Genomic DNA, 25192 nt, shown 5'->3' with positions numbered 1-25192 from the left:
GTTCATGGACACGTGTCGTGTTTTCGTTTGCCCGTTACAGTGAGAAACCAAATTGATTTGTCATGAATCGAGGGATTTTGGGGTAATAATCTCCGAATATACGCGCTTCAAGCGTTCTTGGACACGTCACGCGAGGATGATTTTGCATTTCGCCGCTATTGCTCGACCCGGGGTTTGATGTGTGCTGGCCAATCATACGCTCAGGAATGTCCAGGTCGGATCTGAGAAATACCTCCTTCCTCTTCCCTGGTCTTGACTCGAGTCTTGAGCGAGATCACCGTGCGATTTCTTTCCCCGGCATGGAATTCCAAATTCTCAATCTCGAATGTAGTAATTTTCCTTTTTCCCAACCCAGAGCCAGATGTGGTAATTTTCACCCTTATAATAAATATAGGAAACATCACAAAAAGACCACTAAAATACAAACATTATAAATAGGTACCCATTACAATATTAGTATATATTTTAACAATAACGGCATGGGTTTTAACAACAATTTTACGAACGGGTCCTTGTGTGTAATTTTTTAATTTTTGATATCTTTTTTTATGATTTTTTCATAAATATAATGAATAATTGTTCATGATTCTTGCATTTTTAAAAGGAAAACTTCTTCGAAAATAGTTGAGTAACTCAAATAAGTTACTAAATTGATCAAATTCCTAATAAATTCATATGATTTAAAGAAGGATTCTAATACCTCTTTCGTTAAAAACTAAAAGATAATTTAAATTAACACATTTTGTTTTACAATTAATACATTTTAATTTTAAATTAACAATTTTATGTTCTTATAAAACAATTGTGTAAGTTTTTGATGCATAAAACTTCACGACAATACAATACAAGTTTAAAAACTAATAAGTCTAATTACATGGTTAACAAATTTTAATCTTGAGTTAATAATTTTATGTGTCCAAAACAGTTGTTATAAGTTTTTAAATAAAACTTGGTTACAACACAACTTTAAAAATTATCATGTTGCATTTTACAATTAACATGTTTTAATTGTAAATTCACAACTTTTCATTTTTATAATATATTTGTGATAAGTTATCCTTGAATAAAAGTTTTTTTTTAGTCAAAGTTTTTGAATAAAAGTTGATCGCGATTTAATATTGAAAGTTAATATGTTCTATTTCATAGTAAAAAGTGTTTTTAGTATAAATTAATAATTTTTGTTTTTCATAACACGTTTGTAATAAGTCTTTGAATAAAACTTTTTCATAGCATATAACCATAAAAATAACATTTTCAATTTCATAGTTAACATGTTCTAATTCTAAATTAATAATTTTTTATTATTGAAAAAATAAAACAAATTTTTTTATCAAGTATCAGGATTAAGAAAGGAAGATTTAATATAAAAACTAACTCATTGTTCCATTCTTTATCATTGTACACGCCACGTTTTTTTCATTTAAACTTCTTACATAACACGAGAATTACAAAAAGTTCATATCTCTCTGTGTTTCTAATGAGAAAGTATTAAAGTCATTTTATAAAATTTTAAAATTTTTGTTTGAGTCATATAACTTAATTAGAGACTTGACAGATTCGGTGATCCAAGTAAAAATTTAGATTATTTAAGTATATTTTTAATGTTTTTCCTTTTTAAAACGTGTAATATAATGGCGAAAATGAATTTGTTATTGCTGTCTTTGAAATACATCCTCTGGGGCAGTCTCTACATATAAAACATTTTTAATGCCAATGGAATATGATAATTAAAAACAAATGTGAGAGGTTATAATATTTTGAAATTTTATATAATATGAAGCTTCATATTATAGAGTTTCATACTACATTCGTTCTTTAGTATAAGAAGTAATTTGACTTTCAATTTAGTTCAGAATAAAATATCATAGTTTATTTTATTTCCCATATTTATTTATTTTTTTCAAAGTAATTCTTATAGCAGCTGTATATGCCAAAAATTCAATCAAATAGTAGTTTTAGCTAATACTACCTCTAGTACTAATTATAAAATCTCGTTTATATATAAACGAGATTTTATAATTATATAAATAAGGTCTTATAATTAGAACCGGAGGTAGTATATGGTTAGTAAAAGTATATTAGGAAAAACAAAACATAATTATTATGAATAACTAACTTAATAAACTTCTTTAATCTATTCAAATTAGTCAACTAATCCCTATATTAAATACCAGATATAGTATTTTATATGAGGTTTAATGGACAAAAAACAAAATCATATAAAATAAACAATTCACCCGAATGAAATTAGGGGGTGTTTGGATAGAAACCAAACCATGGTTTCAGAAGTGCTTTTACGGATTACGAAGTAAATATATAGAGGAGATTATCTCGTTTTGCGGAAAAGTGATTCTGAAACCGTGGTTTTGGTTTTGCCAAACACCCTCTTAATCTGAGATTTGTGAATGATGCCTCTTACTGCCATCTTGGTCTCCACTACTAAAACACGTCACCTCAGGAAAAAAAAAAACCTACTGCTGACGGGCGTGAAATATTATTGTGCTGCAAAATTGATTAATGAGGGACTTGGTTTGATTACCGTCTGGATCCCGACAAAAATACTCCCTCATTAGAGGTTTAAGTTTGATTATAAATATGAGACATTAGTTCGTTTTTCTCTTGTTTATTATTTCTCCCCTAATTTACTTAATTTATAAACTGAAATATAATCTAATATCACATTAAAAATACTTCAAGGAGCTCATGTTATATTTGTTATAATTAAATAATTTATCTATTTTTTTAATATATCCAAATTAGTTAAGTGAATGGAGGTGATGTGTGGCAATTGAGCCACCAAAACATGTTAATAAAACAATGCAAAATATTAGTAATATATAAGATAAATAGATAATCATTAAGCATTAGCTGTTAGCCTGTTACGTTCTAAAAAGAAGTAATTCACAACAATTAATTGAGCTCACTACAACAAATTAGTTACTCATTGTAACAATTTGCCAGTGACAACAATTTCGATAAAGCTACTATCCAAAAAAAAAACAATTTCGATAAAGCAAATCGGAATTTTCTTTTGGATATAATATGATTAAATGTACAATGCCATGTCGGAATCTAAAACCCCACCTAAAAGTGATAGGATTGCTGCTGGAACAAATAGGATTAACTCTCGTAGGCCAAAAACAAAAAGGATTAACTCTCAACAAGTGCAAAATAAAAGTGTTTTAATCAATGTTTTTTTGTGTGTGATAATCTTAATATTTTAACGTGACAGAAATTAATCTTAAATTTAAAATGATTAACAAAATTTTGAGTTTAGAAAAAAAATCGTGCTATTAACCCGCATAAAGTATTATCATGTATAACTCGACCGAGACGCTATATTGCTTCTGCTAAACGAAAACAAAGGAATAGAGATAGGAAGAAACGCAGAGTAACTGTGTTCTTGTAAGCTGTCCGGGCATTCGAAAATCTGGCGGGGGCTCCTTAACTTCGTTCAGGAACAAATACGAATTGCAAAGAAATAAGCGGCGTTATATTATACGCTCCACTGCTAGAAACACGCTACTTCCTTCCCTTTCCCGGGCTTTCTATAATATTGTCACGGAAAGGAAACAATGGCGCAACTTCAAGTCCAGGTCCTTCAGCCCTGCAAATTACACTATTGCAAACTCACACACACGGCCTCCTTCTCTCAGCCTCCCATATTCAAACCCAATTACGAAAGACGCCTCATGTTGCCTCGTAGAACTCTACTTCTGTATCCCCCGCTCGCGGTTCAATCTCGCACTTTATGCAAGATGAACGGATCAGGTATACCTTCTCCTCTCTCATATAGTATGAATCAATCATGATTTCTCCTGTTTGCTATCAAATTATACCATTTTACTGGTTGGGGGAGGGGATGGTTGATTTGCGCATTTTCACAGATAGTTAGGGTGCACAGGTAAACGCAGCTAATTCTATGTTGTTCCTCTTGTAAGTGATTTTGTCCCTGGTTTGAAAACTATGCGAACTTCTTGGAGCGTTCTCAGAGCTAAAAGTATGCACTATTAACTACCACTGCTCGTGCCTGATGAGAATTAAGAATTTGGAATCCCGGGTTTCTCTTTGAAATATATTTTGCCTTATGAGTTTAGATGATTCTCTTCTGTGTCTGTCTCGCTAGTTGCAGCTAAATTTGTGATTGTGACCAATGTTGAACTCAAATATAGAAACGTTTTACCAACCTTACACAGATTTAGTTAGATATGATTTCACAGCTGGAACTTGGAAAATCTGGGGATAAAAGGAAACCGGAGAAACGAGTGAGCGGAATATTCTGGATCATACTCCTTAACATTGGAGTATATGTGGCAGATCATTTCTTTCAGGTATGCAATTTGCCTTCTTGTTGAGATGTCGGGAGGAGGATTGCTCAAAAATACATGTCTTCTGACAACAGGATGAGAATTCAACTTTTACCCCCCTTAGTTGACTTTAAATAAACTAAGAAGCAGCTTGAATCTATATAGCATGGTTTTACCTCGTTGCAGAATTTTTCTGATGCATCACATTAAGGCAATTGATGCTGTATATAAATTTTGCTAGGTTCGTAGCATTAAAACTTTGTACTTGTACCATAACTGGCCCGCTTGGTATCAGTTTCTCACAGCGACATTTTGTCATGCTAATTGGTGAGTCCTATGTGATCTCTCTATCTGTGTAAGCGTTGCATTTCAGTTTTTATGTTTAAATTTATTTACGTATGAACCTCTAGAAAAAAATTTTGTTCATTGGCCAATGCAAATGGAAAACTCTATCTCATTTTACTAGCTAACTACTACCTTAACATGTGAACTTGTTCAGGAATCATCTTTCTAGCAACCTTTTCTTCTTGTACATTTTTGGTAAGGGTATCACTCTTTTTTGTGTTCAATGAACGGGACATAAATGAAATTAGTGCTCAAGCATTTGGCATAAGCAGGTAAATTAGTTGAAGAAGAGGAAGGGAACTTCGCTTTGTGGCTTTCCTACATTCTCACGGGTGCTGGGGCAAACCTTGTTTCGTGGTTGGTTCTACCGCGAAGTGCGGTTTCCGTAGGAGCTTCTGGTGCAGTTTTTGGATTATTTACGATCAGTGTCCTTGTAAAGGTACCAAAATTGTATTGCGAAGTTGGTTGTCCTTCAGTTTTCTGTCATGCTTCCAAGTCATAACAGATTTACTCGACATAGATTTCATGGGACTGGAGAAAGATTCTTGAAGTGCTTATACTGGGGCAGTTTGTCATAGAGAAGGTGAGCAGGAGAAACAAATGTTCGTGCTAGCCATGTAGAATAATTTTTCATTAAAATATCAAATTTCACTAAATTCTTTGCATTAATTTTGCACTAATTTTTTTTTTTTAATATAAAAATGAAGCGAATGTTTTGGTGTTTTTTTGGTTGTCGTCTGAGCTATGCTTGAACCAGCAGAGTAGACCATGTCTTTTCTGACAAATCTGTTCTGGGTGAGCCTCAGGTCATGGAAGCGGCCCAAGCTTCAACCGCATTACCCGGTACCTTTCGGGGAGGCTACTTAATGCAAAGTGTCAATCACATTGCACATCTTTCTGGGGCTCTTGTTGGCGTGCTTTTAGTCTGGCTTCTGAGCAAAGTGCCCTCTGATCCTTCAGACCAAGTATCCACTTTGCAGAGGAAAACGGGAAGAACTCCGTAGACCGCAGGCAACGTCTTTAGTTTAATATCCAGTCAAATAATTTAAATCAGAAGACACACGCTCTCTCACTTCCTTTGTCATTCTTAGACGGTATATTCAATTCAAATTTATTATCCTCAGGCATTGTTTTGTGATGAACGTTTGCAATCGGGGAATGAGATAAAATGGCAAAATTTAGCTTGAAAGAAGATTTACGAAGGAAATTATGTTCGCAGCTATCGATACTTTGCATATCCGCGTGTTATATGGAAAGGAAAATGATGTCGCCCCCTTTTTTTTTTTTTTCCCAAAAGCCAATTGCGGAGAATAATGTTGCTTACATAACTGTTCTAGTCATCATTAAGAGCTGTACTTGAAATGCAGACGCCAAATTGAAGCTTTCTCTTCCTGACAAGATTCCAATTCATAGTTTCGACCTTCTCTCAATACATTTATGAAAATAAGATTTATGCAGCCTGAGCTCAAACAATCCCCAAGAATGATTTGCGGTTACAAACGGATGTGCTCAACAAGAAAAAGTTTTTTTTTTTTTTTTTAACAGAGAATTGATGCCTTCTTTCACCTTCAACACACTCCTACACTCAAGGAACAGGAGTAGCACGAGACAAGAAGCATGTTTTGGTTACAAGAAAATGTGAGCAGTGTGAGGTTGTTCTGACTATTTACCTTGAATGACTGATTCTTGTTCATTTGAATATACAATGTGATTGCGTCGGATATTCTTTTTTCAGTTCAAGAAAACTGCTGTACATGAATTTGCAAGTTGGTACGTGCCATGCTGCCCCAGAAACTGCCTCTGGCACATAATGGAAAATCCATCACTGGGTCTACAAGTTTGAGAAAGTCGCTTGAATTTTGATGTGAGCAATGAGCTTTCCAGATCGAGATCTTTCAAGGGAATTCGGCTTCTCCTGGCTGTTAAAGCCGAGCGTCTCGTATCACTGGTACCTACAGTTGGAATCTGTAAGAAACCAGAGCTAAGAGCACTGGTATAGGGCTTTTGGTAAACCATCTCAGAGCTTTCAGCTGGTATTTCTTCGTCTCGCTCTACTGAATGGGTCATTGGCTTGTTTTTTCCAGTATGTAGTAATCTATTTGCCTCTTTTGTTAATCCGGTAGAATACCAAGCTTCTGCAACAAGTGTGATTGTAGATTTCTTAGGAAGAACATTAAACTCTTTCATTATTTGGAGTATTCCTTCTGCTTTCCAAGGCTGTTTTGCTTCAGCATATCCAGAAATGAGGGTCTCAAAAGTCTTCAGATTTGGAGAAATCCCATATTCACACATCTTGTCAAAAATCCTGATAGCATAGTCCATCCTGCCGGTGCTGCACCATCCACTTATGACAGTTGTAAATATGACAACATTAGGGGGCACACCTGATTTTATCATGGCAGTTAGCAAGTCTTCTGCCTTTGCTGGTTCTTGCGCACGCACGTAGGCTTTAGCAAGGATACTGTAAGCATGTGCATCTGGTTCTACACCAGATTTCAACATATCACTGAAAACTTCCTTGCATTTCTCCAAGAATCCAGCTTGGCTCCAAGCATTCATTATGGTGCTATATGTGATCACATCTGGTTTGATCTGAAATTCTTCCATCAACTGTAGAACCTGTGAATAGATAAAACCACGAGTTAAAAATTGAATCATGCAATGTTAGGAGTAATAAAAACCAATTAAGGCAAAATGGACTCATGTAAGTCAAACTGCTGAGACCGTGATCCACCATACTGTGGATATTAAACCTAACAAACAAGGCCTTCTATATATTGCGGCAAAAGAAGAATTAGGTATTGCATATAAGAATTCGATTTATAAATCAATTGCTGCACAGCATGAAGGAATAAGTTCTAACGATTGTCCTTTACAAATTTAAATGATCTAACAACATAAAATGTCAAAACTCCTCAGCAAGAATCAGCGTGACTAGAACTAAGGAGATGGAGACATAATAAAACATTTGGAAAACGAATAAGATTTTTGCCAGTGGCGAATTAAAGACGGGTATTTCCCAGAGAGACGAGTTTTACAATATTCAATTACTCAGTTCTTAACTGTTATATCTTTTTTCCCGTTGCTTCATGCTTTACCTTGTATGATTTATAAAATGAATATCTAGAGACTAGAAGTTCAAGAGTCCATTGATAATTCTATGTTTTATGCCCTCTAAAATTTATAAGCAAACGACATTTTGAAATGAAGTTAAAAAATCCTAGGCCCGAACTTACCTCATCAACACCATCTCTATCCATCATGTCCACAAAACTATTTATTAGGGAATTGAACAAAACGAGGTTAGCTTGCAGCCCCAGATCCTTCATCCTGTACACGAACCTCAGAGCTTCCTTTATTTTACCTTCCCTGCAGTATCCACTGATAATGATGCTGTAAGTTCTCTCATTAGGCCTCACACCATTGTTCTGCATTTCTAAAATCATTGCTTCAGCCTTAGCCGTCTCTCCACTCTGAGCATAAGCTGTTGCCATCGTGTTGAAAGTAACAGCATCTGGCTGCATTCCGGATGCCACCATTTTATCCACCACACTCCGTGCCTCAGACATGTTCTTTTTACACCATGCTCTAACGAGCACATTATATGTCTTGAGGTTGGGTTTCACATTTCCCTCTCTTGCAATCATGTCCAGTAGCTTCATAGATTCTTCAGGCTTACCAGCTATTCCATACCCTTTGATCAATGTGTTATAAGTACTCATGGTAGGTATTATTCCACTATCTTTCATCTTCTGAAATGTTTCTATGGCTTCCTCCATGTTCCCAGATTCTGCAAACGCATTTATGAGAGCATTGTAAAATACCGAATCAGGCTTCATTCCTTTTTCTTCCACCTGTGAGACAATGGAATGTATGGATTCGAAGCTCTTTTGAATGGTCAAGGCATTCAACAGGGTTGTGTATGTTACTAAAGATGGTTGGTGCCCTCCTTTAATCAGATTTTGAAAAATGGCACTGGCTTCCCGAGGTTTTCCTCTATCTATCATTATATTCATTAATTTTGTTCTTGAGCGTACAATACGGCAACTAGTTTTACCCATGCAGAAAATGCAGCTGGGTTGACTCTCCGAATCTGCAGCCTTAGTAACATGGTTCACTGAAATCTTGTGATCGTCAGGATGATTTCCCTATTAAAATTAAATAGCACTATATGATCAATACAGTATTGACTTCATCTGAATTGCATGTAAAATAGTATTTTCACACATCTTATAACATTATAAAGACCTGCAAGTTAGTTTAACTTCAGTTGTTTAACATGCAGAAAGAGTGATTGATTTACTTTTTTGGCCCCACCAACTAATAAGGTCCAAAGGCAGCTGAAAACCGGAGGACATGGGAAAATCTTTTGATGTGGCAAACAATTTGGCATGTTATTAATCATTCATGTGACTACAGTTAGCTCACATTTTGTCAAATAATTGAACCATTGGTGTAATTAGGGACAGCTAACGCAATTATAGCTTCTACTCACGATTTACATTTTTAACACAGCTAAAATTTGCCCCACACCAGTAAAACCAGAAATATTCTATGGATATCAATCTAATTAGTCTGTGGATATTAGGAAAGATAATTTAAACAATATGAAAGTTCCTATAGTGAAGAAAAAGGAAATATATCTGCAGCTCCCCAGCAACTTAACAAGAAGCTGAAGGGCTATATTAACATAGGGTGGAAAATTTTCCTATAAAAATTTGCCTTTCCAAAACTTGTTTAAAGGTTGACAATAGTTGTGTCCTTGAGGAACATGTTGCGGTAAGAATGGTGCCTTCTATTGCAATTCACATCGTATTTAAGTAATCATGATATGTGAATACTTCATATTACTCTGTAAGTTAGCATTAGAGGCCCTCAGATTTAGATCCAATTGAGCCATACAGCAGTAGTAGCAACAAAAAGGAGACTTATTTTCTTCATGATGGCGATACAGCATAAAACCAAGAAGTTTGAGGCAGCAGAATGGCAATAGCAATATTAGCTGTTATATTTATACCTTGATTGACACTGGTTGGACCCATCCTTTCTTCATGGTGGCGATTGTTGCTTCTTTTCTGTAACAAGTTCCGTAAGAAGAGCTATTATTTCCAGGTTGTATAATATCTTTCCTTCAGTCTGTGCAAGTCCACATCAATTGCTTTGACAATCAAGAAGGTCGCAACTTACTTTCTGTTCGTCTTCATACTCCTACAGGATTTTACAGACGTAAAATGCTTTTATACCATCAAGTTTGGGATAAAACTGTGGAACATGGAGTATACTGAAGCTGACTGAAGAATAGGGAACACACACACACAGTCTTCCCTGATCAACTCAATGATGCAGCTTAAAAGGGCGTTTGGTCTTTGACTTCTTTGATTACATTACTCCTAATCTGCATAGAATCTAAATAACCTTCACCTCCCTTGGAAGCACAAAACACTAAAATTTAAAATCTGACGAAGAATGATAGGTAGCATAGCAGTGCCACTATGAAGGTGTCATTTAAAATCTGTAGACTGAAAGTTCAATTAAAAATAAATCCAAATAAGTTTCCATAAGTTAAGGAACTATCCATAACCAACAAGAAAATTAGTATGCACTGCTGAGTGCTGACGGGATCAAAGTGGATTCTATGGAAGACGAAGAATAACGACTTTTTCTTGAATACACTACCAGCGTCTTGATATAAAAGAGACAATATAATGGAGAGTAAATGTAGAGTAAGGTGGATTCTGTGAAAAAGAAATACAATCTCAGGATAAAAACCGCGATCAAGAAAATGACCCAACAAAACAGTTGAGAAAAATGCATAGTTGAGAGAGCCCAGAAACCTTGGGTGTTTTTTTTTTACCTGCTAAGGCTGAATGCGCAGGTAGTAACAGGAAATGAAGGGCTAGAAAAGGAGGACGAACGGCAATGAGACGGGTCGGATTTTGGATTGAGCAGACCATTGGTTGAAATAGTTTTGAGAAAGATGTCCGAATAAATTTTTTTTTTTTAAAAAAAAGGCTGGGAAATATATTATCCACAAAAGAAGACGTGTGAGTGCGTGACCATAACAAAACGAAGGCAAGGAAGAGACAAAGGGATAAGGAAGCAGGAAGTGAGGTAGAACTTTCTGATAGGATGCCCCTTCCCTTTTTTGTTTGTTCCTTGCCCTTGGCTTCTCCTTATTCCTATTTCTAATTGGTTCAGTATTACCATTTTCCCCTTTTTTAATGGATTAATTAGTTGAGTCTTGAACTTGAGTGTCACAGACAGGTATGTTTTAAATTCCTGTGCTCGAGTTGGCAAAAAAAAAAAAAAATCTTGTTGGAGAAATTAGATTGATTAGTTAAAATTTTTTATAGCTGCTTAAGGATACTAAATAAAAAATTAATATTATAAATAAAATGTTTGACTTGTGTGAAAAGCAGAGCTATTTATTGGATTTATTTTTTAATCTCTTTTATTATGTTTTATCATTTATTTTCAAAAAAAAATCAAGGGTAACAAACTCTAAAAGAGAGAGACACAAACAAGGCCTTTTGTGTTCGGCCGTTAATTACTGACCTATATGAGCTTCAATGATTTCTGAGCCGGAAAAACGGATTGAGCCCGTTGAGTCGGCCCGTTTAGGCCCTGAATTTATAAAAGCTGGGTTTGAAATTTTTTTCTTCAAATGAGATATAAGTTCTGGAGGGTTGGCCCTGAAGGGCTAAGGGTTTAAAAGGGCCGGCCTTTAAGGGCGTAGGGCCGACCCGTTTAGGCCCTTTTATAATTTTTTTTGTTTTTTAAATTTTCTTATGTGATTCTAATATTATTAATCTTTTTATATTGTTAATAATATTTTAAATATTTAGTTATTATTATCATTTTAAAATTAAATTTTACAGAATGATTTGATTTATTTAGTTTTACACAATAATTTATCCAACTAAATTTTTAAAAAATGGGTTAATTTAGACTTTAATAATGATTTGATTTATATTATATACGTTAATATTTTTAAACTATATATATTTGATAATAGAGTATTTTTATACTTATATAACTTGTGATTTTATAATTTGAATTAGAAATTCATGAGTTTCAACAATAATGTTTCTCATATTAAAGTAAAATAATAGCTAGATTATAAAATTTAAAAGTACAATTCTTATAAAGAGGAAAAACGTAATATTTTTGTTAAGAAAGAAAAGCATACTTATGAAGAAGAGTAACTGATTATGGTGATGATGAACTTTCAAAAGATTAATGATAGTGTTTATTTATTACATAATTGCACTATATATAAAATTTTGGATGTTATTATCTTGTTAATGAATGTTTTAGATGTTTTTGGATGTTAATGAATATTTATATATGATGATATTTTGTATTTGTGATATAATTTTATTCATATTTATGTCTTTTATTAACAATATTATTGGTTTATTTTATTTTATTGATAAAAAATGAGAAATAAAAAATATATAAAAAAAATAAACTTAAAATTTTTTGTATTTTTAAATTTCAGTCCTTTTTAAATCTGCTAATTCCAGGACCGATCCGGTCTTGATTTTTACCTCTATCTCTCTCTGAATGACGACAAGCCCATCTGTGATCCAAGCCTGGCCCTGACTGTCTGATAATCGAAGTACGAATTTGCTTTTTCCTCTTTTCGCTGCGTTTTTCTGCCCCCCTAATGTCAACGAGTGGACGTTCACCGCTTGCAACTTCTCATCTATTTTGTGTTTTCTGAGGAACGTTAATTTTTTCTCTTTTGCCCTTCTCTTTCCTCTATCCGCGTTCCAGGGGATGAATCTCTTGCGGAATTTCAATCCCCGTAAAATGACGTCGGGAAAAAGCTTATCCAAGACGGAAGGCCACTAATCTTTCATTGCCCTCGGAAAAACACTCTGATTATGGATTCTGTTGATGATTAATCTTCCAGTCATCTACAAATGCCCACTTGGCTAATCCTCAAATGACATGAATATCGATTACCGATAACACCGTTCCTTGAAATTCTCTTTTCTTTCTTTGACTCTGTTTGAATCGGGATATGTTGAAATTGTGGAAATGGTACCAGCATTGCTTAGCTGTTCACCCAGTTAAGACACAGATGATGAGCTCTGGTTTTATATGGGGGTTTGGCGATATAGCTGCTCAGGCTATCACCCACTCCGCAGTCAAGAACCATAAACCAAACAAGGTATTGTTCCTTTTTCATTCGCTCCAAATACAGATTTAGCGGCGTTCTTCCCCGTACAAGCAGATGGTAGTCTCCATTTCGTAAGTTGGAGCCCGGACTGTGTTTCAGTGTTTGTCAGAATTGATGTTGTCATATGCTACAAGAGATAATTCTGATTATTCTTTCGTAAAAATTCTCCATTTTTTCGACTGGTTGGTTGTTTCAATTTTTTGACATTGGTAACATGATAAGGGCACAAGAACTCTGAATCTTTTCCATTCCATGGTTTTTGTGATTTATGGTGTGAATTGTGAGATGGGAGCTGAAGTTGAAAACTTATTGTTTGTAATCACACTACATGATCAATCAACTTATTTCTCTTCGTTAATGGCAAACTGTCTTATATACTCCAGGAGGACGATAAAGAATTTAAGGTCAACTGGAAACGGGTGACTGCGATCACCTTCTATGGGTTTGGATTTGTTGGTCCTGTTGGCCACTACTGGTAATAAGCATTACTTTTTATGGTTTCTGTTTTGGATTAGATTGTAATGGACGGGTCAAAATTGACATATTGGCCAAGTTTAATACAGGAAATGGCTTCTTAGTTTATTCAAATTCACTAATGAGCTGTTTTATGTCGGTTATCCATCCGTCTAGTTACCATGCATATGGATGGATAACCTATACTTAAAATAATATATTAAAATATATAATTTGATAATAAATGCTACAAGAAATTTATGCCAGATAATCTTCATTTTCAAAATATGCTTCTTGTACTTTAAAGCAGCATCTTTAATATTCTACTCAAGTTTAGACAAAAAAGCTTAAAAAATGCATGTGCCCGTGCTAGCGAAGAATCTTTGCACTCAAACACATGAAGTCTATACATGCATGTGCGCTCCTGTCATTGTTTCCATACCCAGATGTTTTTATGTATATGTAGTATATGGCTACATGAGTGCATCATGCATATTGTAATCTTCACTTGATGCTGATTTTTGTAGGTATGAAGGCTTGGACCGATACATAAGATTGAGACTGATGCTCAAACCAAATTCCTTTCACTTTATTGCCTCTAAAGTTGCTGTTGATGCATTTCTCTACGGACCGTTGGATTTACTTGTATTTTTCACTTATGTGGGTTTTTCCACAGGGAAAAGTGTTCCTCAAGTCAAAGAAGATGTGAAGAGAGACTTTCTTCCGGCCTTGATTTTAGAGGGAGGCGTATGGCCCTTTTTTCAAGTTGCAAATTTTCGTTTTGTACCTGTGAAGTATCAGCTTCTCTATGCTAACTTGTTCAACACATTGGATAGTAGTTTCTTGTCTTGGATTGAGCAACAACAGGATGCTCCTTGGAAACAGTGGATGAAATCTTTTCTGCCTCTGACGGAACAGAAGCACCAAAGCGAATAAGTGACTTTCTGATCTCCCATAATTATTTTTCCCACTTCTCCATTCATTGCAAGTGCATGTACATATGTGTTGGTGTTTCGCTGATGTTATTGGTTGAATTGGGGTTTTGGGCTGGGTAAATGTCAATATGGTCAAATTCTGAGTTCCCCCAGTTAGAATTAAGTGATGAAACCGCTTTCTCATGATGCGATTTTCGCGCTGAATACGATTGTAGAAATATTTTTTCGTTGCGTAGAAGTGAAAGATGGTTTCGGCCGTTGAGTTGACCAGGCTAGTAGCCCTTTCTTAATATCCTGATCTCGCGGTTGGCTTTGGAGCAGAGCAGTTCAATTAATAGTCCTTCCATCCACGTTTTATTCCAAAAAAAACAACAGTTCAAATATCATGAAACATAATAAGATCATTTAAAAAAAAAGAGAGAGAAAGAAAAAGAACCGTATTCCAATTGGTTTAGCCGTCTTTGTTTTTGGGCGCATGTAGGGGCCGCGCATCTGAGAGTACTACAAAATTCCATCTTTTGACGATAAAAGTTTTTGTTGAATCATATCTGATGCATAGGAAATGCTTTCTCAAAAGCTCAAAAATTTCATATGATAGGATTAAAATCAAAACGTTCACAACACATCCAAAATTTGGGTTAAGTAGGGGTGCACTTGACATGGAAATACATGATATTGACTTGTATAAACTTTGACAGAATCGTTATTGCTACTGTGTCTTGTAACCTGTCTTTGAGTTGATCCCAAAAACCTGGTAACGGAGTTGATGTCTATCAAGTTGAAACTTGAGAAGAGTAAAACAAATTATCTAAATCATATCAACTATGCACGAATCATAATTCCGTTAGAATCATTTTATTCCAAAACACATTGTAAGTGTACTAAAGATGAAAATAACTTCTACTTTGTATTAAAGTGGTTGGATGGAAACCAAATAATGGTTTTATAAGTGATTTTACAATATACAAAATAAATACATAGAGGAGTTTATCTCGATTTGTGAAAAAATACTTTTAAAAAACACTTCTCTTGATATCCAGGCACCTTTTAGTCAACTGACGGTATACCAATTGTCTGCTTACAAATCCAGAATGAAGCATTTTTGTTTGGACACCCACAACAGGTGCTACATAACCCCAGCAGATTTCATGGCTTCCATCATTGAATCTACTTTTTCGCGTAATCCAGCTCTTCTGTAGCCAGATATCAACAAATCGCAAGTGGATCTGCTGAGCGGATAACTAGTCTCTATACATTCCAAGAATATGTCTAGCCTATCATAAGCTTCTCTTCTAAAGTATGAGCAGATAACCTTTTCAACATCATCTGTTCTTGTGAATGAGAGCCCTTGTTTCAACATTCTTCCCACGGCAAACTCTACATCGTCCAATCTATCCAGTTTGGCATACATCCGTATAATCCCACAATGAATTCGGGAGAGTACTCCATCAGTAATAGGATGGGACTTCATCATAGTTTCAAGCAGCTCCTCCATCTTTTCCACTTGCCCAATTTCTTGATACAGTGCTATTAATTTATCAGTCATGTTTTCATTGATCTCCCATCTCACACTTGCCACAAACTTCAAGAACTCCTCGGCTCGACTCAAACTCTTTTGTTTGCAAAGCCCTTCAAGCATATTTTCCAGAATGGATATACTAGGTATAATTCCTGATGACATCATTTCTTCGTAAATTCTATCAGCAAGTTCAAAATTTCTTGATTTGATACAACCTGATATAAGGGATTCAAATGTTTGAAGATCAGGACCGATTCCAGCAGCTTTTTTAGCTGAGTACCAAGCTAACATGGCATCAACGTTCCCTGACATTGAAAATGCTGTAATAAACACATTATAAGTATGAAAATCAGGTTTATAGCTCTCTGAACTTTCCATGATCTCAAATAAGCTAAATGCTGTGGTAATGTCATTGGAAAACAAGCAAGCATTTATAAGAGAATTAAAAACCAGGGAGGTGGGTTTAACTCCATTAGCCTCCATAGAAGCAAACGCTTGCATTGCAAGTGGCACATTCTGAAGCTTGCCGCAAAGAAATATGTATTCGGAGAAGACATTGTGATTTCTCTCATTTTCATTCAGCAATTTCTCCAAAACCCATTCCAATACCTGACCATTCAATACGTGTATATGAGAATATTGATATGAAATTCAGGAACCAAAATTGGCGGGATATTTAAGAAAATGAAACCTTATTCCGTATAAAGATTGATCTCAGATATTAAAACCATATTTTCCGCAAGAACAAAAATCCAGTGAGCGAAGAACAGGAATGGTAGCAGCAAAAACTCCAAAACTGGGAGGCAAAAGAGAACCCCGCTTGTTTGATTTCACAAGTTCTTTTTCTTACAGCATTCTCAGAATTAAAGCAGCAAACCAGGGGGAGAAATCACAGGATGTCTGAATTAAACAGTTAACATAGATTAGACTCCGATTTCATTTCAGTATATCCAATTGGAGCAAAATTTGCATAATAAATATTTGCCACTACTGATTCTTCGTTTCGATTCGGTAGATTGCGTATACCTATTTTATCATCGAAGGTGAGCACAGAAAAGCCAAAACTGACAGAATTATCAACAGCCGAAAACATTACCAGCTGAACTTTCTCAGGAGAAGAAGGCCTTAGACAGGTAGCCAGAGATTCCCAAGAAATTTCGGAGCTTTTAAGGGAACGAAATTCCTGATCCAGCGTAGGTTTAAGGCGCGAATCGGATACCCGAAGCAATTTGATAAGCGAGGGATTTGAACTTGATTCATTGTGGAAATTCAATTGGTGAGAGCTTGAAGGAAGAAGTGCTAGAAAGTTAAACCTTCGAGCGCACCTCTTCCTCACTGATAATAAAACCCTACATGCTGACGCCATGTTTTCATTTCGGTTCCCTAAAAAAGTGACCTTCTCTGTTCTCTCTGCAACGACGAACTATCGGGGCCTGGTTTGAAAGTTGTCCCATTCAGTGGAAATTTTATCGATTAAAATGAACTTTTGATTTGATTCCCTTCCGCAGATTCACAATTTTGTCACCAACTCCACGAAATTATGGGTTACCAAATAGTCGTCAAATACCGCTGGCCATCAATGCCCTTTCAGTTTCGCAGAGGAACTAAGGGAGTGTTTGCAGAGTAAAAAAATGCTTTTTAAAAATATTTTTTCCTAAAATGAGACAGAGTCCTCCTGTAAAAGCATTTTTAAAAGTATAATTTGACTTCTACTTAAATACCCCTTAAATTTTGCGGAGATATCTCAACAGCAATTTCGTCCACTGCAGGGCATTTTTTTTATAAAGCCTTTTAAATTTATTTATTCATAATTAGCATAACTTATTTATCACTGACTAGATACGAATTAAAAAGACAAAAATTACAGAGTAAATCAGATGAACATGTGTTTCCATTGGAACTTCTTTCAAATAAAAAGCTTACCTTTAACAAAGTCCGAAGACTCCATAGCACTATCATATATCATTAGCACGACAAGAAAATAGCAGGGAACAGTAATTGTTGAGGTTCTTATTAGTTGCAAAAACACCATAAGAAGAGTAGCACTCAGAATTTTGCTATAAACAGAAGGATTTCATTGTACCAGACTACAATTTCACATTTGAATACAAGGCCGAATAAAATTGACAGCTCATGGCGTACAAGGAAAGCCTGCATCAACGTGAGATGACCAAGAGCAAACCTCTCCGGACTTGACACCACTCTTCTAGGCTTTCTTGTAAAGGAGAACATTTGCTAACGGATGGTGTAAGGGAACTACAAAATCTCAAGGCAATGGAAATCCGTCGCCCATAATGATCAAGGCAAACCAAATTTGCTCAGAGCTGATTGGAACAATGTTGAGAAAGCCTCGGATGAACTCTGATCATCAGCTTTAATTTTAATTTGCGACTTGGCTGAAGATGTGTTGATTATACACTCTACAAGAAATGTTGAGGTTTCTTCTGCCTTTTGAGCAAAGAAGAAGTACTTGAAGTTAGGGGACTGACCACCTGATGCAATGCAGTGTATCGAATTATCTTTCATGTGCTTGAGTAGTGCATTAGAAGTTGTCAACAAGGCAACTCCTTGAGGACTCATTGAATATTCCTGCATCACATTGAAAGGAAAAGGCAGAGGTAATGAAGCAAGGAAAAAGTAAAAATGGAAGTGGTGTATTCCAAAAGAAAAGGGCCCAATAAAAGGTGTGAGGGCTACGTCAATGCTAACATAAAATTAATGAAACTGAGATAATGATTTCCATAAAAACCTGACATAAAGATATAGGCAGTTGGCGCCATTTCTGCTGAAATGAGCCGGGATCCAATACAGCTTTTGGGTTGAGCCTCAGAGGAGGAGGTGGAGGCGTGGCAGCTGTTCCACCGACTGGAAAATTTAAACCAAGCAGATCATCAATTGCCAAGCTAGATGCTGAAGCCTGACCCGATAAACTGGTATCGGTAAATGCAAGCTCTCCATGTGATTGTGAAGTTGCAGCAGGGCCAGATGAACCACTGTAGGAAGGAGCACTATAGGCAGACCCATTGCTACCAAGATCTCTACCATCCTCTTTTTCTGCAGTACTCAGAAGTAAATCCTTGTCATTTGCCTCCACACTCTGGACTGGAACAACAGTATCTGCAGATTCTGCACTGATAGACAGATTTCCAAGCTCGTCTGAAAACTCAAATGGCCCTCTATGTTCCTTATCAGTAAACATGTAAGAAGGCTGCATGAATTTAACATTGTTAGTTCAGAGGATTTTGAAGTACAATCAACAAGACATTTTGACCTGACTTTTGTCAATTAAAAACCGCTAGGAGAGGGTAACTAACTACCTTTTGGTATACAACAGACAGACTATTGAACTCATCAAATATGCGATCTTTAACTTCACTACTGTGAGTGTCAGCAAAGACTGAAACTGCTTGCTTTGGAGGGTTAACCACTCGCTCTGCCACTGATACATTGTATTGCAGAAGCCTATAATAAAATAGGGCTCTATCATGAACATCCTGCAATCAGCAATACTTCTAGTTCATTTAACATAATGGGAACAAGCAAAAATATAAAAATTTTTGTTGAGAAAATTCATAGTAGCAACTATTCACACTTGGTGAAAATCAGCGAGACCAGCAGCCAATGCAGCTCCCAATGCTTTCTGGGTCTCTGGTGGTCTCTTAAAGAAACACTTCATCACTGCAGTAAGAAGATGCAAGCGAACCTGCACAATGAGCCAATTGTTCAATAGAGAGATTAGCAAACATAAAGACAAGAACTGAACTAGTGTATAGATGAGAAGAAAGACCAATAAATCACTCAGAAGTTAGTTTATATTCTTTCTTTTCTCTTTCCCTTTTTATTTTTATTTTTTAGGAACCAACAATGTTTTGGTGATTAAAACATACGGAATATGATGATCTTTTATGGATGATCTGAATGATTCATTGATGATAACAAACCCACATTAGAATCCCATTTAAACCCTTTCCCTACAATAGTTCTCAAGTGTCAGTTGAAGAAACTATGGCTTTGATTATGCCATGTCACAAATTCGGCCAGATACAGAAAGTTGAACTAGGTAGAAAATTTGCCACAGAACATTGGTAAATATAATAAATCTCACAAATTTCCACACAAGATTTGTTAAGATTCAGAGTTACATTCACTGCAGCCAGTGGGAATTTTACAAGCACACACCAAAAGAAAAAACTGTGGGATGAGAACCAGGAAGCATTAGAGACTCATGGAAAAGCTTGATATGTTAGGAGGTTAATCTTAGCATTACACAATCTATATCCAACTTCCTTTGATCATCCACCACTTCAACTTGTAAGGGAGGTGGACAATGAAAGAGAGTGGGATTAATGCCTGATTTGTCACATGTTTCTGTTTCTATCCCAAAATACTGTTAAAACAAGAAGCAAGGATGAAATGCCCAACTTTGTTTCACATGACATCCAAAAGGAAACTATAAATCTCCCATGCTACAATCACACAACTACAAAACCTCAAAATGCAGGTGTACTACCTCAGGGGAATGCTCCTCGTCCCAATTTTCAACTAAACTCTCCAAGGCATAGGGAGCATCCTGCATGTTCTCAGAATATTCCCCTAACATCCATATAAGAGCTGCTTTGGCCTTGGGTTCTTGGACATTTTTGCTACTGATATTGCCAACAACAGCAATACAATCCTGACTCCATTGTGGATACTTTCTCAGCAGATCCTTCACAAGCACCTGTGCAGAACAACTCCAGATAGTATTCATCAATCCTCCACGGTATAGTCAAACTAAAATGGCATTCTTATCATATATATGTTTGTTGCAAGTAGAGAAATCACTGCAATACAGTTAGGCACAATTTCCATAGTCTATTTGACAGACTGTTGTTTACCAGAGCTTCGGCAGTAACATAGTCCTTTTCCATTTCAAGAAACTGTAGAAGCCGATCAACAATAGCATTGACATCATACTGCTGCAATGCTATCTTCCCAACAGCTCGAATCGACTCCCTAGCAATGGGAATGTCAACATTTGCAGCATATTCACACAGTTCCGTCACTGAAATCGACCCAGGAAGGTCATGCATTAGTCGTGCTAAAAACAAAATTCAATTTAGAAAAACAAGAGCAAAGGAATTCAGACCATCGATCGGAATATTAAGCAAAAAATTTATAAACTGATTTGGGTTTTCCATTCCTTTCTTTAGGCCAGTTCTCAGTTGAAAGGTACAGGGAGGAGTTCCTCACCTATCTCGTAGGTGTTGCTTTCATTTGCAACTGCAGTCAACATTTCAAGCTTCAATTTTTTGACATAAGATGGCTCATTATACTGACAGTAGAAGTGTTTGTAGTCCCCAGAAAATATATAAGGTGCACGCATCACCAAGAGATGCAGGTGGCTTAAAACCGCATAAGATTGTTCTGGACTTCCTGAACTCACAAGAGTTAAAAGAGGGGCTTTAATGCGCTCATATACCTATCCACAAAAAAAAAAAAAAAAGAAGAACCAAGCTGCATCAGAAATCAGAGCACTTCATGCGAGTAACAAAATCTAAAATGATATGAACAGAAGAAAACTTCATGAAGACTCCAAAAATCTGTAAAATTACACCACGAGCCACTGTTTCAGATAAAATTCATCTTCACCAAAATATCATGTTTTTAGTAACAAAAAATTGGAATTAATTGAAGCGTGAACACTGGATAAGGGGAACAATTTAACATAGAGACACAAAAATATCCAAAGTATGGGACATAATTTAACGGGCTGACTAGTTAAAGGAGAAGTCTTTGCCAAAAGCAAAACAAGCATAACCCATATGGACAACTTAACGCATTGCAAATTCACGAAAATAGAATACTTTCCGTAATGAGAGATTTAGTTAACTTGAGATAATAACAAGAAAGAAGCTAGACATATACCTGCTGATGAACATCAGCCATAGACAAAGTCAACTGCAGAAATACTTTAGTGGTTGCCAAGACAACAGCACCATTTGCATGCTGCAATCTATCTTCAAGGAGATTCATGATATCAAATATTTCATTGCTATCTGAGGGCACATACTTGGCTGCCAACTCCAGTACAAGGCATTGAGCCCATTCATTGAATTCTTTAATACTGCATGCAGAAAAATGTAATGAAAGAAGAATTATTTAAAAGTATATGTTTGCCTGGTAGCATGATATCAGTAACAAATGCCATCCACGCATGCACGCGCATGTGACATTGGAAGAGTTTAAATGCATTTTACAGTTTAAAATATAAGACCCAGCACAAGCATCAAAACCAGGGTTCTCTTTCACAATTGTCTAGATAATATTCAATGCATGTTTCTACAAGCACAAAGAACTAGAAATGTAGGCACCTGGTAGGTTATACAGTATGTATAAGACAAGATTTGTATGGAAGAGCATGCACATGAATGCTTCTTTTTTCTTTTCTTTCTTCTTTTTACATGTCCCAATTTCTTAATGAAAGGACGTTTCTGGTCAGCAGCCTTTCTCAGACAAACAAAAGGAGTTTTGGACTAAACTTTGTCTAGTAGAGTCCATTGAAATGTCTGAGCAAGGCCTGCAAGCAACAACTTACCGGTTCAGAAGGTAATATACGACTGGCTTGCTAAGCAGAGCTTCTCTCTCCCTGGCTGCTTCCTCTGACGTACTTGCCTCTAAGGTCCAAATCTCTTGTAAAGCAGACAAACAATTTGCAACCACCTGATCAAACAATATGCATATGAAAATTAAAGATAGCAGGAAAGTTAACATAACCAATATAATATGCAAAGTATAATTTGGTTTGATGACTGCTATCATGTACTAATAGAGGTAAGCAGCAATAGGTCAGCTGCCTCCATCCTCCTAATGAAACTAAGTTTAGCACATGGTATAGTAAGCCAGTGCTCTATCCATAATTCATGCCTCGAGTTTTTGCTTGAAGGAGCATGGCAGGGATATTAAGAACCAACCATGGACCTTCACTGAACAAGCTTTTGTACCAAATGATCCTTGAATAAGAGAGAAATGTGGAGGCTGCGAAATAGGTGTCAAGGATAGTTATCATTCTCACAAATAACCTACAAAGTTGGTATCCCCATCACCATGATGAATATTTAAAAACAAGAGTTAGCAAACACGACAAAATTATTAATGATATGAACCCAGTTACTTCATTGGCTGCAACTACATGCCTCAAAGGTAGACTCATTTATGTCCATGATTCCATCACATGTACCCATCTCTCAAATGGAAACATGGAGATATTTAATGAACAAAATCTTAACAAAAAGAGATGCCAAGGAGACCAGCCAATATATGGTGTGATCCCTGAGGGAATTATTCCACATTAAAAATAACACTTCAATCTAATTTTTAATTTAAGTTTTCGACTAAAATACCTTCATTATAGTGTGCAAAACTGGACCCTACCTGAGCATCTTGGTCATTAAGCATCAAATGCTTCAGAGTTGATGGAAAATCCGCATCAACACAGGTGGAAGCTGATATATGATACAGCTTCAAAACCCCAACAACTGCCACCGTCCTGACATAGCTATTACTGTCCTTCAACCCGGATCCTAATGGCCCAACCAAATACTCCACCAAATTTGCCACTCTAAGTGAACACAAGCTCCTCAATGCTAGTCCCCGTATCATTGGATCCTCGTCTTTGCAATCTCTTTGTAGAAAGTTGATTGTCAAAAGTGCAAGATCAGGATTGACCCTCGCATAGTTTCCAACATAAAGGTAGCACATTTTCTTCAGAACAATATCTGATGCTGCTGAGCACATGACCATCTCACCAAAGAGGGGTGAGACATCAATACCAACTGTCATGTAGGAAATCACCTTCTTAAAGAGTTCCCTCTTGGAATCATCAACACCCGGAGCTCGGCTACCCGCAAGCTGCCGGAGCTGTGATTTTAAATCTGAGACCTCGCCTTTCCTGCAGTTTTACAGACAAGGCATGCCATCAGGAAGAATAATAAATGTGCCAGGAGAGAACTGTAACAGTTATGAACCAAGAGAAGCATACGTGAATTCCAAAATAAAAAAAGAAAGTTGAGCAGAAATAACAAGAGAACAAATCCAATGAAACCAACAGAGCTGCTTTTACTATTCCAAAACAGGCTTCTAAAATGGAGAAACCACGGTGAGACTGGAGTGTTGGCCCTATGTTTGGCTGCTCCATATACCGACCTTAAAGGACGCAAGTACGCCACCATTAATCAAGCAGCTTGTGTGAGCGGAAACTACTAAGGAAAAGAATTATGCGCCATGCGACTTTAATGTCCTCGACAACCAAACGGAGAGGGTCCACTATTCAATTAATTGTAGATAATGAACAGCATGAAGCCTAAAATCAAAATTAACCGAACTTTAATTTACGAAGAATCATGGCAGGAATTGCCATGCAATTGCTTCCGCCGATGAGTCTAAGTTACGAGTTGTTTAATCCAGGGATGAAAATCTCTTCTGTGATCTGAGGTATTGCTAGCTAGGATAATCCAAGAAAGCGAATTCGGATTGAGACTTGGCATTTCAATGATTAAATATGGAAACTCACCCAGATGGTTGCGAGGGCGAGGGAGATCGCTGGGACTGTTGTGGGGGAGCCATGGCCACTCGCTTGCGGCACTACAAGGAACAGTAGATCTTCGTTGTTGCTCGGATAGAGGAAGATCTATGCCAAAAAATGAATGGAGAGCAATGGTAGCTACTGATTGAACTTGTGCATCTACGAAAATGGGAAATTGAAACAGCACCAGCCCCGACTCGCGAGAGAGAATTTAGACGTAAACAAAGCCGATGTGGCTGGATCTCATTGGCTCTGCCCGTTCCGGGATTCCAACATCACCACAAGAAACGACGACCTTCGTGTGCGACGTTTTACTCTCGAGGTACACATTCAGGCATTTTCTCTCTTGCGCGGTTCATATGAACAGCCAACTAAAATCGCAAGCATTAGTTGGTCCCAGGAAAAAAAAAAACGAAAAAGAAAGAAAGGATACTTTAATTTTTAAATAGTACTGGTCTTGGTCTATGTAATTAAAAAGTAAAAACAAAATTTTGATGTGAAATCGAAGGTCAGGTTTAACTATACTTGTCAATTAGAAGTAGAAGTTAGATTAGATGAAACTGATGAATATGATATTCAGTTGTTCTGGTAAAAAAAAAAAAAACAATGATCTATATGATGCTGTGGAGAAATGAACCATGGCTGACAGAGGAAGGCAGTAGACGGTGGTGGTCAATGGTCGTCAGCGGTGGAGGAGCATGATAGTCGACGATAACTGGTGGGAAGTCAATTATAAAAATTTAATGAGATTAGGTTTTTTCCACTGTTTTTTACATTACTTATTTAGGATAATAATATTTCGCCCTGCGAACGACGTGACGTTCACTAACCACTCAAGAGGAGATCTGGGAAAGCGGGCTGGCGGTGCGGATACGGGCCAGC

The 25192-nt window shown here is 36.5% G+C and overlaps 6 protein-coding genes across 12 annotated transcripts; 2 read left to right on the top strand and 4 right to left on the bottom strand.

Moving 5' to 3' along the window:
- The first annotated feature begins 3369 nt into the window (after nt 1–3369).
- Nucleotides 3370–6279, top strand: LOC114737497 (rhomboid-like protein 11, chloroplastic). 6 transcript variants are annotated; one of them, XR_003739439.1, is made up of 8 exons: nt 3370–3771; nt 4207–4331; nt 4549–4634; nt 4807–4847; nt 4925–5091; nt 5173–5235; nt 5459–5746; nt 6198–6279. XR_003739439.1 is itself a non-coding variant. In XM_028925429.1 (7 exons), the coding sequence occupies exons 1-7, from the start codon at nt 3576–3578 to the stop codon at nt 5654–5656; spliced, it is 876 nt and encodes a 291-aa protein (XP_028781262.1). In that variant the 5' UTR covers nt 3370–3575; the 3' UTR covers nt 5657–5859. The 6 variants fall into 6 exon arrangements, 5 of the variants coding, with proteins under 5 accessions (XP_028781262.1, XP_028781263.1, XP_028781264.1 ...); XM_028925429.1 differs by lacking the exon at nt 6198–6279 and having other exon boundaries at nt 5459–5859; XM_028925430.1 differs by lacking the exon at nt 6198–6279 and having other exon boundaries at nt 5173–5254; nt 5459–5859.
- LOC114737494 (pentatricopeptide repeat-containing protein At5g25630) lies at nt 6063–10616 on the bottom strand. 2 transcript variants are annotated; one of them, XM_028925425.1, is made up of 4 exons: nt 10507–10616; nt 9670–9727; nt 7889–8800; nt 6063–7271 (listed from the first exon to the last, which is right to left on the bottom strand). In XM_028925425.1, exons 2-4 carry the CDS (start codon nt 9703–9705, stop codon nt 6384–6386), a joined length of 1836 nt encoding a protein of 611 aa, XP_028781258.1. In that variant the 5' UTR covers nt 9706–9727; nt 10507–10616; the 3' UTR covers nt 6063–6383. The 2 variants fall into 2 exon arrangements, with proteins under 2 accessions (XP_028781258.1, XP_028781257.1); XM_028925424.1 differs by having other exon boundaries at nt 9670–9860; nt 10507–10583.
- A 1667-nt stretch (nt 10617–12283) lies between these two features.
- LOC114737498 (PXMP2/4 family protein 2-like) lies at nt 12284–14484 on the top strand. Its single transcript, XM_028925434.1, has 3 exons — nt 12284–12831; nt 13224–13315; nt 13821–14484. Exons 1-3 carry the CDS (start codon nt 12682–12684, stop codon nt 14227–14229), a joined length of 651 nt encoding a protein of 216 aa, XP_028781267.1. The 5' UTR covers nt 12284–12681; the 3' UTR covers nt 14230–14484.
- Nucleotides 14485–15293: 809 nt separating this feature from the next.
- Nucleotides 15294–17360, bottom strand: LOC114737499 (uncharacterized). Its single transcript, XM_028925435.1, has 3 exons — nt 16844–17360; nt 16216–16356; nt 15294–16067 (listed from the first exon to the last, which is right to left on the bottom strand). Exons 1-3 carry the CDS (start codon nt 17111–17113, stop codon nt 16032–16034), a joined length of 447 nt encoding a protein of 148 aa, XP_028781268.1. The 5' UTR covers nt 17114–17360; the 3' UTR covers nt 15294–16031.
- On the bottom strand, nt 15355–15912 carry LOC114737505 (uncharacterized). Its single transcript, XM_028925440.1, has one exon. It carries the CDS (start codon nt 15910–15912, stop codon nt 15355–15357), a length of 558 nt encoding a protein of 185 aa, XP_028781273.1.
- A 306-nt stretch (nt 17361–17666) lies between the features above and the next one.
- LOC114737493 (beta-adaptin-like protein A) lies at nt 17667–24692 on the bottom strand. Its single transcript, XM_028925423.1, has 11 exons — nt 24299–24692; nt 23161–23677; nt 22325–22449; nt 21655–21853; nt 20980–21208; nt 20625–20791; nt 20258–20467; nt 19340–19450; nt 19065–19241; nt 18497–18955; nt 17667–18336 (listed from the first exon to the last, which is right to left on the bottom strand). The coding sequence occupies exons 1-11, from the start codon at nt 24349–24351 to the stop codon at nt 18046–18048; spliced, it is 2538 nt and encodes an 845-aa protein (XP_028781256.1). The 5' UTR covers nt 24352–24692; the 3' UTR covers nt 17667–18045.
- Between the last annotated feature and the right edge of the window lie 500 nt (nt 24693–25192).

This window comes from Neltuma alba, unplaced genomic scaffold (assembly GCF_004799145.2).
Source record: "Neltuma alba isolate B1F8T4 unplaced genomic scaffold, ASM479914v2 tig00013459_pilon, whole genome shotgun sequence".
In the NCBI taxonomy this organism is placed as follows: Eukaryota; Viridiplantae; Streptophyta; class Magnoliopsida; order Fabales; family Fabaceae; genus Neltuma; species Neltuma alba.
Note: the sequence above shows the minus strand (reverse complement) of the source record. Positions and strands in the feature narration are given on the sequence as shown.